The sequence below is a fragment of the Takifugu flavidus genome, chromosome 11 (assembly GCF_003711565.1).
Source record: "Takifugu flavidus isolate HTHZ2018 chromosome 11, ASM371156v2, whole genome shotgun sequence".
Lineage (NCBI taxonomy): Eukaryota > Metazoa > Chordata > Actinopteri > Tetraodontiformes > Tetraodontidae > Takifugu > Takifugu flavidus.
The window spans coordinates 14493937-14506491 of NC_079530.1; the positions used below are offsets into that span (position 1 = coordinate 14493937).

General features: G+C 48.8%; 1 protein-coding gene across 2 annotated transcripts in view; it reads left to right on the forward strand.

The window, feature by feature from the left end:
- Positions 1–12555, forward strand: part of marchf8 (membrane-associated ring finger (C3HC4) 8) — a 36657-nt gene that overhangs the window by 14479 nt on the left and 9623 nt on the right. For both annotated transcript variants that reach the window (XM_057047187.1, XM_057047186.1), the window contains exon 3: positions 11063–11113. In XM_057047187.1, coding sequence (XP_056903167.1) covers positions 11063–11113 — 51 coding nt within the window. The remainder of the gene's footprint in view (positions 1–11062; positions 11114–12555) is intronic.

Consider the following 12555-nt stretch of genomic DNA (forward strand, 5'->3'; position numbering starts at 1 on the left):
GACGCTCCATTAGACTAAAGAATTAAAGTCCAATCTCTCTATAAGCCCCATATGTCCACTTCATTTTCTGCTTTTAAAAAAGCTGCAGCAGCTTTCATCCCACCTACCTGTTTTCCTCTGTGAATTTCTGTGATTCCACGAATGCATTTTCAGAGTTGAAATGTAGAACTCCACCGGCCTCGTATGTAAATCAGATTTTAGCATTCAGTCTCCACCAAAGGGCACTGAAATACCGGCTGCATCAAAAGTCCCCTCGTGTGGGGAGACCACATCTCTGCTCGGTGATTCATCCTTTTTCCATATTTTATAGAAAATGTGTGTGTTTGGGATCCCTGTGTGCCATTTTACTCCTAAAGTAGCTGTTCAGGAGTAGCGTAAAGAAGTAAAATGATAGAGGGAGGCTGAAGGGCTTCTTAGAGGAGCCGTTAGGCGCTCTCGGAGCCTCCTGCCTGCGGTCGGTACGGCTGCACAAGTGCCTCGGCTCCTAATGAGCTGTTTGCTGCACTGCAGAGAGCAGAGAAATGACGTCTGGCTTTGACTCGCCTGAGTTTACTCACATCGGCTCTGAACTGGGGCGAGATGTTGAAAATAAGACGCGTGTGATGAGCGTGCGTATGTTCAGGGTCTGATGCCAGCAACAAAAAGGGAGCAGAAGATGTGCACGCCGTTGCCTTAGAAACGGAGCACAGACAGAACGAGTGTCTTATTGGCAGGGGTGAAGACGTCCTGGAGCTGGCACGCTCAGATCCCCTCCTGCCTCAGCCAACCAGTATGGGGCACTGGTTTCACCCAGCTGTTCCAGGAGCCTCGGAGGGCCGATGCCACCATCTAAACCCCAAACCTGTTCTTTAGAGTTCAAGAGGGGGGAACGAGTTGGAGCGACACGTTAAAACCATGACAACTTCTGCAGCGACGTAAGGAGGGTTGTGTGTTCTGATATCTGTTGCAGAGCAGACGGTCTGTGCTGACGGCGGTGACGGCGGTCGGGCTGTTGATTGTTATCATTATGATCTTTCCCGTCTACCTGTGGGGCTGCGGCCTTCCTGTGGCTCACCATTAGGTTGTCAGGGCCTGAGAGGAATGTGGGTGATTAATGTTTAACCATGGAAAACAGTTCCCTTCTATTCTGCTCTATTTTATAATGGTTATGGGCTTCGGAAATTTGAAATGAAGGCACTCATTAAACGAACGTGTAATCACCGATTCGCAGAAATTAAAATGAAAAGTGCGTTTTTGTCTGTGAGCACGGCTCGCGTGGGTGGGCGGCCTCCTCCTAACCAAGAGACAGAGGAAGGAGACTGGACCCCGGTGTTTTGAATTCAAGGCTGAGTTGGTGAACTCGTTGTAAAAAGCGGGAGTGATGATGAAGGACGGAGCGAGCTGAGAAGCGCCGTGAACGCCAGAACATGTCACCGGGAGTGTAACACCATCTGCTGCCTCCGCGAGAGCTGATTTTAGTCCCGTTTGAAGGCTGTTGTTAGTGATATCGAATGCTTAGTGCTGAGAGAAGGAAGATGTGAGGACGGGTATGGATGAAACTGGGCTGCAAATGTTATATTAACCTGTGGTAACATTTGAAATCTGGCTCTGGTTCTGTTCGACATCATAACGCACGCCATTGCGCTCTTGTTGCCGTCCTGCCGGGGACAGAACCGTGTAAAACGGGTCGGCAGCAGCTTGTCATGACCGACTGTAAACCCAGCACAGCTGCGTTCTGCGACGTGGAACAGTCCAGGCCAGTGGCATCGGAGCATCCCCCATATGGAGAGGACTCAGCACTTGGCTCGTTGGCGTGCACCTGACACCACCTTGATATTATAGATGTGCGCATGTGGTTTGGTTGGCCGATTGTTAGCGGACTTCTAAACAATCACTGCACAACTCCAGTGAAATCATCCTTGCCTGTAAATGAAAATCAGGAAAGTGGACTTGGTTATGAAATGGCGATGCGTGCACATGCTGGGACACACCAACAGGGGGCGGTATAGGACACATGTCACTTGCATTCATGCAACCAGGAAGTGGCATTTTTCTCAGATTTGATTTATCTCTCATTTCAATATAGTTCCATCTGTTCTGGATCCTCTTTTAGATATTTTCTCATCATTTTCCTCATTTTTTTTGCCTCAATCTTGAATCGAATAATTTGTTTTGCACAGATCTCAAACATTTAAATCCAAATCCAGTTAAATCCAGCCTCTTGCAAATGCAAATAGGCTTTTAGCGAAGGTTGTAAATGAGGCATTCAAGATGATCGATTGCCTTGAGCACAATAGCTTGCAGCAGGTTGGTGGGTACAGATGGTGAGAGATGAAGGTTACACACCTGGAGCCATAGCTGCTTTCCTGAACAGCAAATATTTGATGGTAAAAACAAAGCAAGTGGGAGGGAAATCAAATTCTTCCATTTGTTCGCTGGCAGAACAACTTCCCACTGAAGGGAATGACTTGATGAAACGTCCTGCGTGATCAAACGTGTGGGTCTCTGCTCAGTGACACAGCAGTTCGTCTTGGTGACTGGTAGAAGCTATCAGATTCAGATGTCTGTGTGTTACGGTCTGTATTTAGATCCTCTGACCAGGTCTGTAAAAGTGTGCCATCTGTTTCCCAGCAGCTGATGACCGATGATGCCCAGTAGGACCTGAGGTGGTGGTGATGGTGGGTGGGGGGGGGTGCTCTTGCTCTATGTACGACCCGCTAAGCTCATCCCTGCAGCGATGCACATGGACAGCGACAGCTCGGCCGGTGAAAGACGAAGTCTGAAGAGACAAAATCATGAAAAATATAAACCAGCTGATGTTTAAAACTCGTCCTGCTACCATATAATTTTGGGGAGATGGGATGCTAATCGTCATTACCATCGTCAGACTGTCGATCGGTATAGAAAACGGCCTCAGAGCTGGACGCTGCACATCGATTTGACCTCACAATAGGCGTAATTACATCTCATCTGTCTTTGAGAAGAACTAATTGTGGCCATTGTGCTAAAAGAACCTTCAGTCATTTTTGTTTTCCTAACTTTTGGTCAGGTTTGAAGCCAGAGACGCCAGGTCAGCACCCCCACAGAGTCGGCTCAACCTGTGGCCCCGTGACTGCGTCGTAATCCCGTTCGGCGAGTCGTCCGTTCTGCAGTGTGTTAATTAGGAGTTTTGTCTGGCCTAAGATAATTTCCTCCTACATAAACGAATGTGCACCTCACACACTTATGCAACACCAGGTAGTCATCTCGTCTCAAAGGTAGCAGAAACCTCTCGTGCTGAGTCTGCACCATTTTATGTCCTTTGGCACTGATAAGATCTGCAGCTGAAACTCTGACAGCACTTACGTGCACGTGCACGTGTTCGCCTGCTAAGTGGTAAATTTATCTGACTGTTTGACCGCCTGTTAACAGCTGTCAACATGTGAAGCTGCAGAAGAGTTAAAAAAGCCGTTAGCGCTTCTGCCAACGCTCCTCTTGCTTTGGATTCTAAATTTCTCCACTTGTACCTTGTGTCGACGCCTTTGATCGAACATGCATGATAAAACGGGCTCAGGCTTCCCTTTATTCTCCAGCTAAATACGCCCACACGGGAAAAGTGTCCTCCTCAGCTGCACGACGCTTCATGCCCGCCACAAACGAAAGGTTTGTTCTGCTCAACGCTGCGAAAGTCGTTAATTAATGGCAGAACTTTGCTGCAGCCAGAGATTTGATAAAAGGCTGTGAAAAAAGCAAATCGTCTCTGGGGTTTCGCGTTAATCTGGAGGGAAAAAATAGCGCGTGCAGGAGATGAAAGCAGCAGCGCATCCAAAAATGAGCAGAGGTTTGATTTTCTGCTGCCTAAAAATGTCTCCTAATTCACAAAAGCTCTAATTAAATGATGGTTTTAAAGACCAGACTGTTGTTTACCTGCCAGCCAGATTAAACAGACATACAAAGGAGCGCTAATCCTGCCATGTTCACATGGCTAATTCAGGGGTCATCTGGTGAAACGGGCTCCAAAAAATAAAGGGAAAAGCATCAAGAAGGTGCATGTTGTCACTGAACGAGAGAAAAAGAGCAAATGGAGAAAATGTCGGGGATAAAATGTTGATGGATCGTCCTTGTTTATTTCAGCCGCTCCAGTTCTGCTCCACACATACAGAAATGAGGCTTTGAGGTGAGACTTTTAGTTCCCCGGCCCCACCCTGTCGGCACTGCTACGTGCGCACGGGGGGCCCACTTTATATAAAATAAAATAAAAGAATCTATCCGCTTTCACCGCTCAAGGTAGATGTGCTCCGCGGGTGTCCGAAATTGAAAATGGAAGCGTGGAGAAGTGGGCCTAAATCAATAAATGGGCTGCAGCCCTGTTATTTGGGAGCGGTGAATTGATGGTGCTGTTTCATGCTTGTGCTGCTGCCATTTTTACCGTTTTGTTCCTCCTGGATGCTCCAAAAGCTGGGCTGCACGGAGATCTCTTTTAAGACTGCGGAAAATCTCCGCTATTTCGCCTCCTTTCTTTGTTCCCGATTCCCGTCTGCACCGTCTCTGTCAAGTTGAAGTGAATTTTTAGTGCAACTTGCTTTATCTGTATGCACGACTGGAGCCGAAAAGCTTTTACAGCTCAATTTCATGCTCAGCAGGATATCTGACATGTTTCTCCTCAAAAACCAAACTATTAAGAGCTCTGCCTTCTCCTCTTTCTCCTTCCAGCTCCTCCTCGGTTGTCTTGAGTCGTGACGCTCGGCCGCCCTGGTCAGGCTGTTGGATAATATCATCCGACAGGGGCTACAACCGTTCCCACCACCAGCCTCCACAATTCCCGTCACTACGACTCGTGTTGAACCGTCCCCAGTTTTCTAGTTTCCAGCTGTTTGGAGGCCCCGTTTGGTCGTCTTAGTCACTTTTTCTTAAACTATCTTTACAGGACATTGACCAAACACATCATTAAATGGCATTAAAGTATTCCAAAATCCACTTGGCAACTGTTTAAAACACATGTAATTGTGCACGTTTGCTCGTGTGGAGGGATTGCGAGCATTGCTGCGTCAGCTGGCTGCGCTCCACAAGTTGCCGTGGGAGCGTATTTAGAGGCCAAATCCGTTTAAGTCGGCGTTACCAACAAAAGTGGAGCCGCTCAGCTCGTTATCCAATAGAACAGTCCTGATCTGTCCTCGGCGTCGCAGATAAGGGAACGTTGTCACGTTCTCGCCTGTCAGAAGCATGTGGAGCGACGGCCCTCAGGACGACGCTGGGCCCGGTTTAATGTTCGTCAGCTCTGTGACGCTGCTTCATTAATAGTCGACGCTGCCGTCCATGAACTGTTGGTGCAAGACGCACGTTCACCAGTGTTCTCAGTGAATTACAGCTTTGAGTTCATTAGCCTGTGGTGTTGATTACTATTGTCGAGCTGTGAACGGCTTAATGGAGCAGCTGCTGATGAAGCACAGCCGTCTCCTCTTCCTCCCTGCGTCCCGGCGATTGGTGGCGTCGGCAGCGGCGGCGGCCGTTATTGGCGGACTTGGAGCTTATGAGCGCGTGTCGGTGTCAAAACACGGGGGTGTGCGGGACGGGCTTAAGCAGAATTAGGGGGGAGTGCTTTAAGGTTAAGCTCGGTGTGTGTACTGCAGGCAGCCGATTTAAAGGACAACACCAAACCCTCCCATGAATCATTCATGGGAGGGTTTGCCCCTCCCCCACCGCCCATCATGATCAGCTGGAGGAAGTGGCTGCACAGCCAATAGGATTACAGCAGCAGATTGTCTGTGTGTGTGCGTGTGTGTGTGTGCGCGTGTGTGTGTGTGTGTGAGGGAGAGCAGTCACGGACAAGTAGCAACGGCACAGCAGCAGCTCTCCGCCACTGTGTTTGTGTTTGTGAAGAAAATGTAGGGCAGCCACTCGCTCCCTCCGCTGCCTCTCCATCTCGCCGCCCGCCTGCATGTCCCGACGCCGCATCCACAGCTGACGCAGCCCCGCTCGCGTATTCGCACCGGCTCAGATCTCTCATCGCCTCGCATGTAACCTCCCGGAGGAACCATTGTCTGCACGGGTGTGCGTGGGGATCCTTTTTTTTGTGTGAGATTCTGCCTGTGAGAGGGGGCGCTTCCGGATCCAGACATGAATTCCTGTTGGAAGATGAAGATTCAGGTACACACACACACACACAGACACACACACTGATCCAGCTGATGGTGTTGTTGTCAGTGTTGCTGTGAGGGCAGCAGCCTTCCCTCCAGGGTGTGTGCTTCAGCTCACGCTCTGTGGTGTAAAAATGCAGCGTCATGTAAGGGACACGCAAAGAACCAGGTGATGTTATGGAAGTCAAACGCCCGCCTGTCATCTCCAGGCGAGGCCGGGGACGCTGCATGGGAGCGAATCTGCTCGGATCAACGCATCTGGAGCACTTATGATGCTGTGCGTGGCGTCAGCGCCCATGTCGAGGTCGTACAGTATTTGTTTGTTCGGGGTCACTGTGAAGGGATGACCCACTTTCTCCTGGGCCTCTGCCCTTTGTTCTGCAGCAGCAGGGGGGCACGGAAGTGCTGTAAATGGCACAGGGGTGTTGATGTTATCGATCCCCCCGCCGTGCGCATGGCTGCATGCTTGCTTTATTATCTTTAAACAGTTGTGCGACCATCTTCAGCCTGTTAATCAAACTGTGTGAGGTGTTACTGCACCAGCTCCTGCAACACTCCCCTTGTTTCATTGTTTGCACGCCGGTCCAGCCGACGAATGGCGCCCCGGTTTGGCGGGCGTGAGCCGCCATGAATGCCTTTTCTCTTGTGGGCCAGCAGCTTAGCATGTCGCATCAGCTGATGCACTAAATCACAGAGGTCCGTGTCACATCTGGAGCATGGAGATCGGGGGAGGGGATAAACGAGTCACACGGCACGACAGCGCTAAAACCTGTTTGAGAGGGAATAAAGAGCGATGGTCCGGTGCTAGCTGCAAACAGGCTAATCGTTGGGCTACACAACGCAGCGGTCCTGCCCTGAAACATTTATCTGTGGCTTCATCTGTTCGCACGGGTCACGAATAATGACTAAAGTCACGTTGGGAGCAGTGATCAGAGCAGCCAGTGAGGAGCTGAACTCTTGTAGCAGTCGCAAAAATATGCTTTATTTCATTTCATCTCCCACCAGCTTTTCATGTTTGTTGAGTTGGACATTGGTGAAGCTCTTTTCTTATGGGTCACCCATTAAGAATGAGCCATATGACCCACCTACACTGGTCTATTATGACCATCACATCTACCAAAGGATGAACACACACACACCCACACCCCTTGCACGTTTGTGTACATGACGCACACTCTGCTGCCTTCACACACACACACACGTCTGTTACCAGCTAAACGCCTCAGTTTCGTCTAGTTTTCGTATGTTCACGTGCACAAACGCGCAGATGCCACCTTAAGAACACAATCTGAGCGGCTGTCTGGCCTTGATCTTGTTGCATTAGCGCTGTTATTTTCTCAGCGTAGGAACTTCAGACATGAGCCCGGGTAATATTTGCAAACCTCCTTTGCTCGGGCTAAAGGAAAACGATGGTTGTTTGCAGATAAACAACAGTGCACGTGTGTCGGTGTCTTGGCAATGTTTCACCTGGCTTTTAAAGCTTTCATTTACATTTTACCTTTATAGCCTCAGATCCTGTGCTTTTTCCTCATCTGCAGATGGTTTCCTGTCCAGCCAGACTGTGTTTCCTCCCCAAGTGACTGTTATGAGTTGAACGTTGTGGGAAAACACATATAGGAGGCAACCTTTTCCTGTTGGGACCCCTGGTCAGTGACGACCGGGGGAAACCAGACAGACGCGTCCAGACAGTGTTTACTTTGATACGTTGGTCTGTCTGGAGGTATTTCACGTTGGGCATTTAACAGGGAGGCGGATCTCTCAGTGATCTCAGTGATCAGTCAGGGAAGATGGACCTCAGGTGTTGACGTCCTTACAGTGTTCCTTTGTCTGTTATTACTCTTGTCCACAGATTCCTGGCGGACACAACATTCATGCGCCCCCCCCCCCCCGACACTGTAGAATCACTCTGATCCTTTGGGCTCAGCGGTTCTGCTCTCCTTGCTCTCCTCTTGGCCCTTTCAGCCATGCCAACCAACCAGTTCTCCAACTGGTTTTGATGTGGGAGGGAGGGTGCAGCCAGGGGAGGGCAGCTTCTGGTGGATCTGACAGTTAGGGAGTTTTGATCAACCGGTTTCTTTCTTCCTTGTCTTATGTCCAATTCCACTTTAAATGTTAGTGGGCGTGTTTCAGCGGTTGTAGCCGCATTTACACATGAACTTAAAGGAAGGGTCCATATATGAGGATTAAATTTGTCCCAGCTGAAGGGAAAATGACCTGGACGCAGCACAGAGGAGTTGGACCTTTTCACAACAAGGCCATGAAAGCTGGACACTGATGAAGAACTCTTCCTCCTCGTTGTTTTCCAACCTCTTTAACACATTTGCCTCTGTGGTTCTTGCTGTGATATTTGCTGTTGCTATATTTCTTCATGAATAGGAAGATGCTAATGGCGCTAGTGACACAGCTTTTAACAAAACCACATTATTTCAAACTCAAAACCAAAAAAAAAGGAGCGAGCGAGCATTATTTAAGCCATTTCACTGGAGTGGCCTGGAAACAAAAACACTATTGTAGTTGCACCAGCTTCTCTTCATTTGTTCCAAGATGTTCTTTGTTATTAACACATTTTTGATGAGATAATTATTCACCACTTCAAAGCTCTAACGACACTCGGTTGTGGAGGTGGTATTTATATTTCTGTAGTTGCTTCAAAGTCTTTGATTATTTTCCATTCCCATTAAATGTCCTCTCCAGGCCTTTCTGCCACCTAATTTTTGGCTCTTTGTAACTAATTGATGCGTTTAAAACAAACTTGGATCTACTGAGATGGTTGTTGGAGCAGGTGAGCAGATCTCAGGTTATGCAGAGAAACGAGTAAATGACCAAAAAAATAGGATATTCAAGAGGTCAGAGGAGAGATTAACTGGGACCGTGTTGAATTCTTTGTGATATCAGCAGATTACAATTGTGGTGTAATATAAAATCTTTGTCTTGATCTTTTTACAGAACAGCGCGTGATTTAAGGGTTACAAATCTTATATTGTAGACAGACAATTTCAAAGGGCCACTTTTAAATTCACCGTAGTTTGAGCCTCGCTGTGGATGACGGGAACAAAAAGAGCCATATCCTCTGAACGTGACCTCCTCTCCTCTGCTGTACTAATTTAAGCTTCCGTCTCTCACAAGCTGCAGCCTGAAAGTTGTTTTATCAAAGCAGGGGGTTGTGAACAGGCAGGAGGCGGAGGGAGGGAGGGAGCGACACGGTGGGCTGCCAAGCCAAACGTTCTTTATCAGGATTATGCAGACGAAGGCGGTTTCGCCGCTGCGATCCAGGTGGCGACGACGGCGACTCCTGAGCTCCAGGTCACACGGAAAGTTCTGACATCATCCTCTTTAAATAGATCTGAGCTCCTTTTTACTCTTCTGTTGTGTCTGAATCGTCCCCACTTAAATCAACCCCAACCTGCAGCCGGGCCACATCTTTGGCCCGGAGAGGCTCAAGGACAAGGTCGTTTATTTAGTCCCAATCCTCTGTCTCTGTCTCGTTATCCTCACGTGTCATTTTTCTGTCTCGATCTCGCTCGGGAAGCGCCGACGCAGGAACTTTAGAATCACCGTCGTCGGCACGAACCTGCGGCAGAGCATCAGCGTGCGACGCAAACCCGGATCGTGTCACACCTGGCGCGTCGGTCTTTAATGACGCTGCAGGAAAACAGGGATGGAGCGAGGCAGGTAGCGGTCCTCCGTCGCCATGGAAACTACCCCGGGCAGAGACGCAAGCGTTGCCCTGGAGTAATCAAGCATACGTTGTGTTCCGTCTCTGTGCGTCCGTAGCCTGCTGCTCCTCTCGGCCGGGCCCGTTCTGAGGAGATTTAGATGCAGAAATGAAATTTGTAAACACTGTTGACAATTCAATTCAGTTTAGTTCCCTGCAGCATCTAGCTAGCTAGCACTAGCAGTGCAGTATCACCATGTCAGATATTCTAATAGGTCATTCATTAAAGAAATCACACATTATGAGAGAGCTTTCTGCAGCTTTCTGGGTGATAAATAACTCGGCTCTGGTGGATTATTAATGCTGATGGTGATTGCATGCGTGACCTGGCGTGACCCCGTCTCTGTCTGGGATTGGCCGCTCCTTGAGGAACCCTGTAGTCATCCCAGAACCACGGCTTAAGTCTGCAAGGTGTTACTCGCCTCAGATAGCCACACAAACACCCTGAGAAGGTTTGTTTTAAGATGCAGATTTTTGAGTTGTGTAATCGGCTTGTTTGTTTTATCTCATTCCAGAGCAGCGTGACATGTTGAGAGGGAATGGTCTCAGAAATGAGACTTTGCTGCATTCTATCACAACTTCCTTGTTGGGAAATAAAGAGTCAGTGTGTCTATTATCTTTCTGAGTGCTGTAAAGCTGTCAGATGTTATTGACAGAAGAACAGGAACGTCGTTGTTCTGTCCGTAGCCTGATTAAACTTTGGCTCTTGTTGAGGTTTTTTTTGTGGGGTTTTTAACAGATATTATTGGTTTCTGAAAGATATTTCTGATGTTGGTCTGGTCTCATGTTCTGTGCCACTTTATCTGGAAATTGTGGTTCAAGCTGTAGGAGGCCAACCAGCTCCATTCTTACATCACTTAGATGACCGTTTTAGTTGTTCTAGGCTCCATGTGTGTCACACTTTGAGTCCATGCTGCCTGCAGAGGTTTGATACATCCACGCTGCAGCCAGTGGGGTCACAGAACTAGGTTCCGTCAGCTTGCTCGTGGATCTCTGGTCTGCTACACTGTAAAAAGTGTTGAAAACCATTTAACAGCATCTTGGAACAATTATTTCTTCTGCCGTCTTTAGTTTGCTTCAAAGCTGGTTGTTGTTTGACCCTGCTGCAAGCGAAGCTGCATCTCACTGCTGTCGTTCAAATGTCAATATTTCATCTGACCTGGTCACGGCGTAGATCGTACCTATAGGAAACATACATTTCTGCATGGGTGCTTTCACTTACTGGAGCTGTTTTTTCCTCTTTTTCTTCCAGAATGAAAAGCCCCTGGGTCATTCTGCCAGCAGGTCCAGCAATATATCAAAGGTGAGCAGAGCACACGCGAATGAAAAATTAGGATGATGCACGGCCTCCCTCCACCTCGGCGAGAGAACGAGCAGATAACCGACTCGGGCAGAGATGACAGATCTGCGGGACAGATAGACGTGCGGCGGAGTTGAAAGATAACCCGCTCGCTCTCGCATCACCCCGATCGGCTGCTCCTTTGATCAGCCGCCGGAGAGCAGACGTGTCTTTAAACTCCGCTGAGCCTGAAAGTCAGACCGACTTTACAAACTTCTGCTGTTGGCCGCTCCCTTTCGTCTCCATTTACTCAGAAACAAATGTTGCTTCTGCGTACGTTAAACACCGGCGTTTCACAATCGGCACCGTCTCAGCGCGCCGACCTTTGCTGCAAGGTCACGAGCGACGCGTATGTGATGCCTTTCAGGTCTGTGCAGGAGCAACAATCAGCTGAAAACGTGGCTTCACCGGTCAGGAAAAGCTGCACCCGACACCCCGAAGCCGATATCCAGTAACTGTTGTTGCATTAGAGATAATCGGGGGTCGTTTTCTGTGGGACACATCAATAACGTGGGTGCTGGAGGCTTCCATAAAGAGAGGGTGGACTTCCTTTGTGCAACGCCGCTCGTCCGCGGCGCCGTTGGGCTGATAAATGGGTGGGAGCAACAGGCAGAAAATGTGGACGAGACTGCTCAGTTTGACAGCTGCGATTCATAAGGGACAGTCTCGGTGCCAGCTGGTGTTTTCTGCTCCTTTCCATGTGGAGATGCAGAAAACTGGCAGCTTTAAAATCAGCTTTAATCAATCTATGCAGAAACGAGTCCACCGGGGGATTAAAATCCAGTCGCCGGTTTGACCCTAGCAGGTCCCCCCAAAACCTCTGACATTTAGGCTGACATCATTTCCCCACAACTGCCCTTCCTTCAACTGTTCTGTGGCACTACAGACCATAATATTTGATCCGTGTTTGATCCCTTTCGCAACTCTCTGCAGCTTTGCCAGGAACGTGTTTATAGATTTTCCGTGGCCCAGAAGTTCCTGGGCTCTGAGGTGATGTTCAGTTAAAGTTCACGGGGTCATGACCCTGCTGATTGAATCTCGGTATTCTCAAACACGACTCGATTTCACTCATTTTCCACGAAGCCGTGCGCGTGTCTGGTGTCTTCATGCAGCAAACGTGTGCACGGCTTAGCACGGGACCGGCTGGAGCTGGGTCACGCTGGCTCCTGTCGCATCAAATTCGAAATTGAATGCGTCCAATCGCTGACCTACTTCAAAAAGTATCTTATCGCATAAATAACCACATTTCTGGCATTTCTGGTGGGAAAAGCCCAAACTTATTCTGTTAGATCTGCTCCGGTCGCTCCAGGCTTGGTGTTTGTGGTCATTTTTAGCTGCTGACTTTGGGCGTTTCTGTTATTCAAACGGAGGATGACTCGGCGTTCACGTGCCCGTGGCGCTCCCTC